This window comes from Pleurodeles waltl, chromosome 7 (assembly GCF_031143425.1).
Source record: "Pleurodeles waltl isolate 20211129_DDA chromosome 7, aPleWal1.hap1.20221129, whole genome shotgun sequence".
Classification (NCBI taxonomy): domain Eukaryota; kingdom Metazoa; phylum Chordata; class Amphibia; order Caudata; family Salamandridae; genus Pleurodeles; species Pleurodeles waltl.
In genome coordinates, this window is record NC_090446.1 from 800,431,482 (window position 1) to 800,443,745 (window position 12,264).

Consider the following 12,264-nt stretch of genomic DNA (forward strand, 5'->3'; position numbering starts at 1 on the left):
AAATGGCTTTTGCCACCAATGTTGTAATGAGGGCCGAAGTCTCCAGCCCAGCGGTCGTCACCTCCCTGGCGGTCGGAGTGGAGAAGTGGCGGATGACCATGGCGCTAACCGCCATGGTCATAATTCAAATTTCTTTCCACCGGCCTGTTGGCGGTTTTACCTCCACTTCTCCCCCATCCGCCAGGGTCGTAATGAGGGACAATGTTTGTTGTGATGCAGTCCGTAATATGATGTAACTTTAACATGCGACCATGTGTGGGGTGAGTTGTGGTGTCCCCTACTATTACATTATTGCAATGTACGCAGTTGAAGCATTTCTGCATGGCCTTATGCTTCCTAGGTGTCTTTTTGATGTGTGAGGATAGAAATTCCATCATGTTCTTTGCTCTGGTGTAGGAGAATAGCAGTTGTTCTGAGAAAAGATCTTTAAAATCCGGTTCAGATTGGAGAATTTCCCAGCACATATAAATGATCTGTTTGACGGTGGACGAGTTGGTTGAAAACTTTGACACATATACCTTTCTAGCTACTTTGTTTGGTTACTCAATGTTGAAAACATGTTCTGTGATCCATAGATATTGTCTTATCAATGGCCTGTTCCAATGATTTGATAGGATAATCCCTTTGTTTGTATTTGACTGCGAATGACAATAAAGTAGATTTGCAAACACTATCATCAGAAGTAATTCTGCAAGTACGAATTAAATGTGAAGGAGGCAGGTGTTATTTGAGTGATGGACGATGGAAACTGCTAAACAATAATGCATTGTTATGATCAGTAGGTTTCTTATGCACACAAACCTTGATGAATAGACTCAATGCTGACATTAAGAAAAGCTAGATGATGCTTGTCTATTGTGTGAGTAAATGAAATCAGAGGATTTTTCTGGTTTAACTCGCAAATTTGTTGTTCCAACAGGGGCTTTAATCCAGTAATACCATAGTTGTAATGTGTGTAGTAGATACCATAAAATCACATATTGTGATATGTTTAGTAGATACATAATATCTCAGATTGCAATGTGTTAATTAGATACTATGGGGGTCATTTTGACCCCGGCCGGCGGCGGAAGCCACCGGCCTGGCTGGAACCGCCAGAATACCGCTGCGCGGTCAAAAGACCGCAGCGGGTATTCTGGGTTTCCCGCTGGGCTGGCGGGCGACCGCCAGAAGGCCGCCCGCCAGCCCAGCGGGAAACACCCTTCCATGAGGATGCCGGCTCCGAATGGAGCCGGCGGAGTGGAAGGGGTGCGACGGGTGCAGTTGCACCCGTTGCGATTTTCAGTGTCTGCATGGCAGACACTGAAAATCTTTGTGGGGCCCTGTTACGGGGGCCCCTGCAGTGCCAATGCCATTGGCATGGGCACTGCAGGGGCCCCCAGGGGCCCCACGACACCCCATACCGCCATCCTCTGCCTGGCGGCCAAAACCGCCAGGAACACGATGGCGGTATGGGGGTCGGAATCCCCATGGCGGCGCAGCAAGCTGCGCCGCCATGGTGGATTCCCCAGGGCAGCGGAAAACCGGCGGTACACCGCCGGTTTTCCGTTTCTGACCGCAGCTGTACCGCCGCGGTCAGAATGCCCAAGGGAGCACTGCCAGCCTGTTGGCGGTGCTCCCGCGGTCGTTGGCCCTGGCGGATTTTACCGCCAGGGTCAGAATGACCCCCTATATTATCACAGATTGTAGTTCGATTACTAGATACCATGTTATGAGATAAAAAATATATTGAATTCCGCAGTCCCTTAATACAAACCTGTCTCTACCTTCTTTATAATACATAGGATTCTGCAATCCCTGTATTAAAACCTGTTTTTAATTTATTGGCGCTTCCAGTAGGCTGTTATAAAGGAATGTCCTAGCAGCTCAACTGTGAGAACTTATTACAGTTGGATTCTGACATCAGTATGTATGCTGCCACAGCCAGCAGATGAGAGGAAAGGCAAGTCAGTTCAGAAGCATAATTAAAACAGCTGCTTAAAGAAGGAAAACAAAACATTGCTCTTCTTTCTTCTGCTTTATTTTACTAGCTGTACACTGATAAGCAGAAAGGAGACATGGCATCATGCTTATTTTTTGCCCTCTTTAGGTAATTTTAGAATAATTAGAATCTTTCTGCATGTTTCTACACATTCTGAGCTACTTGAATTAAACTAATTAAAATATATGTTTGCAACAAATATCTGCCAGCTTTTATAATTTGCATAATTTTGTATAAGTTATTATTTTCTGGGCTTCAAGTTTGTAAGCATATTCTCTCTTTCATGTGAAAAAGCTATGCACCAAGGATTTAAGTGGTTTGTGGGAAAGGTGTTGGTGTGACCATGTGTGATAAGGAATAATATACCCACTGCAGTACATATTAAGGATATAACAAGTCACTTGGATTTCTACAATGGTCTAAAGAAGCTCACCCTTCAGCCTTGTTCTTCTATATGTTCATGAAACTCCTCAATGAGGTGCAATATCCTTGAAATGTACAGCAGGGTTGTACTTTATCCAATATATATATCACTGCTCCACGTGGGAAGAACACTTCTGACGTGTTTCTGTGCTGGCTCTAACACTTAGTTCATCTCTCTTATACTCAGCAGGAAACTCAAAGGCCTGCTTTATTTTCCATTTTGAACTTTAGTGCAGATCCTGGTCCCAGCTCATTGTAAATCATAGACAAAGGCAACCTTTAAAGAAAGCAGTTCCACCTCTCTGGTCTTCGGTGATCTTGTAAAGTAATTGGTCTGCATGATCCCTGGCTTTGGTGCTGTGCATTCTGTAGTGGCAATCAGCATATTGCGATAATCCCAGGTGAGTATCTTGGTCAATAGGATAGGAGGATGTGATTTTCAGATTTCCCAAAGACCTTGCTGGGACACCTTGTTAAAACACAGGACATGAGGGGGACTTACGGGGCAATGGAAATAAAGAGGAAGGCAAATGTTTGGGCTACTTAAAACACAAGAGTTCTCAAACTAATCAACATTTTCAAGGCCTTCAAAACAGAGGCGAGCGAGTTTGTGTGTTTTTCTTAGAGTCGGCATGTAAAAATCCCAGGTGAAATTCGACAGTCACTTCATGGTACAAGACTGAAAGCCCTTGTACCCAACTATTTACTACAGATTATTTTTTTAGGGGATTGTAGCTCCCCTCCCCCAAAGCTATGCACCAGACTCTAATGGAAAATGCCATTTGATTAAAACTGAATTCTGACTTCAGATCTACTGTTTTTTCTTCCTCAGATCGACCAACAACAGCGCCTGTTCCTCCCCAGCGACCTCTTCCCTCTCCTGGGCCCTTTTTGTCTGCGAGCAAGGGACGTTATGTAAGAATGTTACAATATTTCAGTGCACAGTTTATGTATGCTGTTTAGGTTTATAAAAAAACTGTTTTCTTCTTGTTCATGAAGTCTGACAATGGCCTAATGCTATCATTAAATAGCACGTGTCATTTTTCAAAAAAATTGCTTATTTAGGAGGAAAAACAACCATATAGAGACTAATTACAGAGAATGTGTTTCATTCATAGTAAACGTTTAACATGATCTTCTCAAAGAAACCATTGAAAATTAAATTTGAAGATTTCATTCGAAGTTAGATTAATTGACTATTGTAGCGTATTTTTCACCAACATATTGTCCATCAGAAACACTGGATCAATGGAACAATGGCTTAAATGGCAAAACTGTATGCAGTGATATAGTACAGGGAAAGAGATATAGAAGTCATAGCCAAATATTCTACGAAGCTTTTCTTCTTTCTTCAAACCAATCAACGCAGTACTTAAATCCAACACAGTAAGTTAGTATGGCACAAAAGCATATATTTAATTTGAAATTTTGCAGCTGAACAACTCCTCAGATAATTTTGCACTTCCTCACCCTCAAATTTCCGAGATATTGAATGCAAAAGGTCTTGGGTTTAGCTTTGAATAAACCATGTACGTCAACCACAGTCTTACCTTTGCAATTTGCACTAGTATTGAATCACTGACGAATATCTCCTGAGGCTGAATGAATTTAGCCACTCAATGTAAATACTTCTGTAAACAGTGATCTGGAACTATGCTGCAGAAGTACAGTAATTTCCGTAGAAAATTTGCAAGGATCAATATATGAAATAATTTAAGGGAAAATATACTAGTTAGTGATTCTGAAGCATCTATTAACAGTTCATATATGCCATTGATACAGGCTAAGAGTAGCACAATCCAAACAGTACCTATCACAATACACTATCTGTTTCATCCATCTATAACAGAAGTCCTTATTCCAGTCGGGCTGCCATAAAGTTTACACCCAAATTGGGTTCTACTTTTGCTACTGCATACGTTTTGCTGTTAGAACCAGGTAAAAAGTGTGCCAAGAAAGTAAGGAAATTCTTGGTTTTTCAATCCAAACGTGAGGAAACGTTATCACCATGTTTATCAGTATACTAAGGTAGAGACCCCAGAATGAGGAGGTAATGCTACATCTGTTAAATACCACACCCTGTGGTTTCAGTATTTGCCAGGTGCAGAATTATCTGGTATAGTTATGCTCCACAGATAATTGCACAGATCTGTAAAAAAAGGAAAGGGTGTTTCATATGTTATCTGAGGCAACACTTTATCTGTTAGCCAACACTAGTGGCACTAGAGTTAATCCACCAAATCGGTTGAGGCCACACATTGAAGTAGACAAAAGCCTCTTCTTTGCATCGATTAAATGGGGTACATGATAGACAGTCCTCATAATGGATATGGATAGCCAAATAGAAGTGGCATGAACAGTGACAGTGGAGGCCCATTGATGCACAAACCTCTATGATTTTCACTAGGTCCAAGTATCATCAATTTAGTTTTTCGTTTGATTGATCTGTAACTAGCCAGATTCAAAATAGCAATTCAATATCCTCAAGGAAAACTAAGATGGTCATTACGAGTGTGGCAGTCTACAGACAGGTGGTCTGGACTGCCGCTAATGTGGCAGTCCAACCGCCACATTAAAAGTCTGGCGGTCGGACCGCCAGAGAACCGCTAGCACCACCAGGATCTTGGATCCTGTCGGTCTGGAGGTGGCGGGGATCCTAATCCACCAGGGGGAATATGACCTCTTTCTCCCCCAAAGGCTGGCGGAGAAGAGATGCAGGGGGCCAAAGGGGGGCCCCTGCATAGCATCATAGCAATGTTCACTGTTTGCTTTGCAATGTTGTGGGCTACAGCATTGCCACTGGCTCGATTACGAGCTGGTGACAATGCTGTAGCCTGTTTCCCGCTAGGCTGGCAGGTGGAAACCAAGGTTTCCGTCTGCCAGCCTAGCGGGAAACTCTTAATGGGGCAGGTGGGGAGGTAGCTTGTGTGGCGGCAACCTGCCCGTCAGAAGTTTGGTGGATGGTGAAAACCGTCCACTGAACTCATAATGCCCCCTAAATGCCTAGTTAGTACATGATCATGCAGCAGATTTACAAAGAGCAAGAATATGTTTCTTGCCATCTCTAGAGGGACATAAGTCCTTAGATTACCTCATTGAGCAAATCAGAGATATGATTATGTAGTAATAAAGAAACAACGCATCCCTCTTTATAGCCATGGCTGTATTTATTGGTCTTTTTTCTGTTAGAATCAAAAGCAGATCCAAGTCTTAATTTGTGGATCCACTTTCAAATCCAGCGGCCAAAAGGAGGGGACAACAGGTAGGAACCAAATGTGTCATACATCATTGTGACATTGTCAGCCTACACACCCTGCACACCTATTAATGGGCCACCGGTGTATTTCATGACAAAACAGGGAGACATGGTGTTAGATGGATTGGGAATCTCAGATGATGATACAACACAGCTGAAAGATTAGCCATTATTAAAGGAACCCATCTTAACAGTGAAAACAACACAAGCTTGAACACATCTAAAATCTGCTTTCTTCATTTACTGCCATCTAATATCATTACAACTATCTAATGGGGCAGCACAGCAGTTGCATGGTGAGTGTTAACTGTGCACAAAGGCACAGTAATCATGTGTCCCTTCCTGAGAGCTTCCTTCTGGATATTCACAGAAGAAGCATGCAATCTCATAACTGTAATGTTACCAGCAATGCCACCTCCACATGTCTTTACAAGAGCTGTGAGAATTTCTGGCTTTAGAAACGTTTTGGTTTGAGGGTTCATTTTAGGTCTGGGAAACACCTACTAACTTCTCTTATAGGTATATGATAGTTCAGGTTATACCAATTCTGTTTTTAAAAGGAATTTGACGTGAAGAAATAGAAACTATTTGCCTGTTAGGGCTTCTGTTTCTGTCTCCTGGGCTGCATGCGTCCATCAATTTGTAAAGTCTCACCAGCAAAACATTATCTTGCAAAGGGTTCATACACTAACATGATAAAGTGATAGTTGATAATGACTTCCTGTTCACAGGCACATTTATTAGATTTTACACAAAACTTGCTTGCAATTACATATTTTCTTTCTGAGGCCATTATCATCCATGTCCTTGCAAAGGGGAGTGGATTCAAAGCAGAGAGGGATCAAAGTCTCAAAAATGAAAGCCACATGTAGGGGCTAACATTGCTCTGTTTCACATTCACATTATTAGAGTTAGAATTATAAGAACTCCTGGAAGAGACAGGAGTTCATGTGGGTTGCTGATGACCAAAGGTTCATTACGCAAATACAGTAAAGTGCTGGCTATTGTAAGTATGCCAGGCCTTTGTTCCAGTAGGTTCTCTGGAAGATGCAAAATGTTTTAAATGTAAACCTTGCATCACTGGTAGATGTTGGGACATTTGGAAAGCAACGTGGGCATGGTCATATTTACCATGATTAGGCTCATTTTGTATGGTTTGTTTTTGAAGTCTCTGAAGCTCTAAAGCAAACCAGTCAAATTCTGTGCATGTCAGTGCAGATTATGTTGCACTAGGCAATATGCCCCAAAAAACAATGCATCTTGTCACTTCAATCAGTAGGAGGATTTTGCAGAACAAGGAAAGTTGCACATTGTCTGCCCTGAACACAATATTGATTTTTTGGCAGGGGTGAATGAGAGTTTTGAGTCTAAATATTCTTTTTTCTGTTAGGTGCTGGATGGCTTACCAAATGGTAGAGAGGTAGAGTGATTTTGATTCCATTTCAGCAGAGAATGCTTTCTAATATCTAGTGTTGGGTGTGAGAGGCCTGATGGTAATGGTGTTGTTGCCTTCAGATTTGTTGTTCAGGATTATATAGCATTGTGAGTTTGCATTATTTCCAGTGCCTAATCCCCCAAACTACATACTCACTGTAGATCAAAGAGTATCACGATCAACAGTATCTTAGGCTGCAAAACAAATTAAGGTTAGAGAGAAACACTTCCCTGGTACTGGCCAGTGGGAGTTCCTTCTCCATAGCGATTGAAAAACTGACTGGAGCTCCTGAAAAAGCTGGAAATAGGCTACAAATGGGCAACTTTTAATGGTTTATGGTGTTTCTTGCACATTTTTTTTTTTAATTTGGAAAATGTGGCCTGCATCATTTGGTACAAGGCACAGCCTATTGGAAAAAATAATCAGGATTTTAATGTCTGACTTTGCAAGTATGATGTTAGCCAAAGTTTGGCAGGCAAATTATATGGTGTAATTTTGAATGCTAGTTCAGTAATATCCTTCTAAAAACAGACTGGACGTAGAAACATTCTAATTCATAACAATACCTCCCATCCCTCCTTCACCTTCCTTATTAACTAATGAGACCCCTTTACCTCACCTAGACCCCTCCGATCCCCTTTTAAAACACCCCTCCACCCAAACCCCCTCCTGTGTACTTTTGTCTACCTTTGGACTCACCTCTCTTTTTCTCCTCCACGGCGGAGGCTGGTGGGATTTGATGTTTTCCTCACAGTGAGTTGTGGTGCTTCTGGCAGCGACTCCTGGCCTTGCAGCATCTCGATGAGGTGAGCGTGGTTCTCTCTGCTGATGCGGCTTCTGAGTAATTTCCATGGAGTCAGATGACTCTCCTGCGGCTGGGACTGTGCTTCTGGGTTGATGCCTTGTAAGGCAAGACGTGTCCTCAGCAGCTTGCTGCTTGTCCTATATGTGGTAAGAAAGGGTTTTTGGCCAGTTTTGTTTTTATAGATTTTTTTCTTTTTTTGGGGGGGGGGGAGTCCTGTTTGGGCCCGATTGGAGGGCCATTTCTGCCGCATTGTCATTGGTGTTTAGGGGGGGTTCTCTCCCCTATATAAGGCTGCCTATTTGGTTTTTGGGGGCATTTCTTTATAGCGGCATGGCTGAGAATAGAGGGGCTAAGCGGAGGCGCATTTTGTCCTCCTCATCGTCTTCTGAAGGGGAGGATGTTCTGGTTCCCGAGACGAAACCTCATATGCCCAGAGGTTCTGATGACAGGACTGTGCCTCTCATTTCTAGAGAGGAGGTACAGGACATTATTGAGGTGTCTGTGTCCAGGACCCTCCAAGCAGGGGCTGCTCTGCCCAGGAGTTCCTGTACATCACGCACTTCTTTGGCTGCAGGTAGCTCCTCTTCCTCAGAGGGGGAGGGTCCTTCTACTTCCTCTGGGAAGAAGTATGTGTCACATGAGGAGATGTGAGACATTTTGGCACATGTACAGAACAACCTGAGGTTCCCTTCCTTTCAGCCTGCAGAGTCAGAGCCCCACTTATTTTCTCAGTATGTTACCAAATCTCATTTTGCTATGCCTTTCTAGGGGCTTGTCAAGGATATGGTTTTCCGTGAATGGAAAAAGGTGGACAAGATCCAGATTCCATGTTTCCTTCAGAAGTTGTATTTGCTGGAAGGCTGGATTCCATGCTGGCTACTTTATTTGGGAAAACAGCAGTGTAACCGGGTTGGCGCAACCCGGCTACAAAAGGATACCCCGGGACAACCAGAACAGTGCCCCAGGGGTGCCTTCGCACTCTCCGACGTGATGTCACAGGACATCAACCCGGACATCCGGGTTGAAAAGGAGAAGTGCATCCAGACGCGCTCAGTTTGGCTGGAGAATGCCGAGGAACCGGAGGACACAGATGAAAGAGGAAAGCCGGAGAACGGAATGCCGAAGACCAATAAACCAGGAACACCGCCGTCCAAGACGCCACCCGAGGAGACACTCTCGCGGAGGGATCAGACGAACGTGAAAGCCAGCCACATCCCTCGAGGGATGTGGCTTACTCAGGTACGTGGCTGTTTGCTCAGCCCCTCGGGTTATTGGTGGTAGAGGGGCTTCACACTAAATGATATTTTTATTTTGAGAGCCTATACGGATTTTGATTTTGTTTTGGTTGGTTATTTACACAATACAGGCACATGGGCTCCACCCAAATTTAAATAGCTCGGAAGTCACTGTATGAAAGGCAGAAATAGAACAAGGGGAATAAGTTCTAACTATTTCATTTTTCTCGCCCTACTATTGAGCACAATTCTTCTGGTCATTTAGTGGTGCATCCCCCAAACCCACCCCCTCTAAGATATATATAAAGAACATAGAAAAAAGCCACTTACGATTCTCTTCGTTTTCTTTTCCTGCCATTCCTTGGATCTCACGACTAGGAGGTCCCCATCCAAAAATCCAACCTAAAGAGGGAGAAAGCGAATATAGAAGAGAAGAAGAACGTTATTCCAGACCTGGAAAAGAAAAGCCAGAAGAAGGAAGAGAAGAGAGAAGTGAGAAAGGAAAACGTACTAGGAACTGAATAACTTTAAACCATCCTAACAACTATAGCATTATAAAACTGGTTAACTGACATTGTGTGTCGTCGCCTTCTATTAGCAGGTAGTGCAGACCCCTTGCAGGCATTCAAGCCAGAAGACTGTACTCCTACTGTTGCCACTGATCGAAAGGTTGATCTGGACTGAAAAGGACATTTGCGGCTGAAAATTTGGCTTTAAGTGCGGCATATTCTGCACAGTCCTTGGTCAAGGCTTTGATAAGCTTGCTGTGGCTGTGCAGGAGGGATCGCAGTGTTCTGACTTGTTAGCTGTTATGGATCATCAGGCTCGATTGCTGGTGGACATTCCTTCTGATGTTATCCACACCTCGGCTATGGCGTCTGGGGACTTGATTGCAGCCAGAAGGTCTCTCTGGTTACGGCAGTGGAAGGCGGACCCTGGGGAGAAGGCAGAACTAATGAGACTTCCATTTAAGGGTCAGGCGCTTTATGGGGATCATTTGCAGGCCATGATATCTAAGCCTTTTAAGGAACGGAAACATACTTTGCTTTATAAAAGGGGTGCCTCGGCTAGCAAGAGGTGGAAGAAACATCCTAGGTCTTCTCCCAAATATGAGTCAAGATCCTTTTCTTCCAGAAATTGTAGGTTCTAGCCCCGCTTTTTTCCTAAGCAATCTCTTCCATCTAAAAAGGGGGCCTTCAAGAAGGACTCCTGACAATCACGGTTCTGGGAGAGATTTGCCGCTTGGAGGAAGGCTACAGCATTTTCTGTCAGTTTGACAGGAGGATGTCATGGATTACTGGGTGCTGAACAGTGTGGAGAATGGCTACTCCATAGAGTTCGATCTAGTTCCTCCAGATACTGGTGTTCAACCAACACCATTGCCTGTGGACGGAGTCAGAAGATCAGACCTGCTAGCAGGAGTCCAGGCCTTTTTTGTTGAAAGGAGCCTTCTACAGGGTGCCTCTGAGGAAACGTGGATAAGGTGCTTATTCCTTCCTGTTCCTAATTCAGAAGGTGTCTGGAGGTTTTCGCTCAGTGTTGGATCTCAAGTGGGTGAATTCTTGGATCAGGACTGTTCATTTCAGGATGTTGACTGTACATGCGATTATTGGCAAGAGTCTTGCAGGTCCTCCAGGGTCACAGATTTTTTGGCTAAACTGGGGGAATCAGATTTGGAGCCCTCCTGGGACTTGGTTTTCATCTGTGCTCATTTTCAGACTCTGCAGGTGTTGGTGACCGTATCTGAAAGGAAGTTGCTTCGCCTACAAGAGCAGGTAGGTGGTTTGTTAATGCAGGTGGCTCCCAGGGCTCTCCGATGGTCATGACTGCAGGGTCACTTGGCTTTAGTGGTATTTCTGGTGCCTTGGGCCAGATTTCATCTACTTTGTCTGGTCAACTGGACTCTCCCATTTGGCTCCGGATCCTCATGATTTTCATGCGAGGAGTCCAATGTCAGCGACCACTTGCAGGGAGTTGAGTTGGTGGCTGGTGCCATCTCATCTCCAGCTGAGGGTTCATCTGTCTTTTCCAGTTCCGGTGGTTGTGATGAGCGATGTCAGTCTCTCCAGGTGGGGGGCAGGGCTGGTTTCAGAGCAGGTGCTGGGGTTTTGGGCTCTCATGGAGTCATGAAGGTCTTCAAATTGGATTGATTTGAATGCTGTTCTTCTGGCTCTGGTGCATTTTCAGGTACTCCTGAGGGGGAAGCGGTATTGGTGCAGACAGACAACTTGGTCAACAAAACATCCATCAACAGACAGGGGGGGACCAGGTCCAGGTTCTATCTCTTCTGGCCCTTTACATTCAGGGAGTGGACAATGTCCTGGTGGATCTGTTTAGCAGGGTCATTCCTTTGTCAAGGGATTTTTCCTTTCTGCCATCTCTGTTCACTCTTCTTGTGCAGAGGTGGTGTCGTCCGGTTGTGAACTTTTTTGCATCCCCAGAAAATGCAAAGGTAGAGAGGTTCTCCTCCCGGTTTCGGTGTCCTCTAGCTTGGCCAGTGGACGGACTGACTTTCCAGTGGCCACAGGGTCTTTTATATGTATTTCCTTCCGTTCAGTTACTCAGGTTCTTTCTGGTGTGAGTCCGGAGGGTGATGGCTCAGGTGCTTTTGATCGCCCCCCATTGGCCTTGGGCGAATTGGTTCCCTTTGCTCCAGTTGTTGTCCATGAGCTGGAGTGGGTTCTTCCACTCCACCCCTCTCCTCTGATGTTTCACATGCCTCTCCCTCTGGTCCTTGCAGAGGCTGTATTTGATGGCTTGGAGATTGAACAACAGTTCTGGGGGTGCTGGGACATCTACCTCTGACCATGCAAACTGCTAGGCGTATGTCCACTTTGCATTTGTATGCTCCTCATGGGAAGGTATTTTCTGCTTGGTGTTTGTGACAACAGGTCAGTCCTACTGTGGTTTCTCCATTTTTGATGATGCAGTTTTTGCAGGATGGGGCCCGCATGGGATTGTCTGTTGCTACTTTGCGGGTGCGAACCAGGCTTTTTTGGGTCCTTGACAGCATTTGAAGGATGAGGGGAATTTGATGCCTACATTTTTTCAGTGGTTGTTGAACTTATTTCCTAGACCTGTTAGTTTTTTCCTAGTTGGAATCTCCAGTTAGTGTTGGATGTCTTGTAG

The 12,264-nt window shown here is 44.4% G+C and overlaps 1 protein-coding gene across 1 annotated transcript in view; it reads left to right on the plus strand.

Annotated features, from left to right (window-relative positions):
* Positions 1 to 12,264, plus strand: part of LCP2 (lymphocyte cytosolic protein 2) — a 465,302-nt gene that overhangs the window by 362,363 nt on the left and 90,675 nt on the right. Inside the window, exon 8 of the mRNA XM_069201712.1 lies at positions 3,237 to 3,319. Coding sequence (XP_069057813.1) covers positions 3,237 to 3,319 — 83 coding nt within the window. The remainder of the gene's footprint in view (positions 1 to 3,236; positions 3,320 to 12,264) is intronic.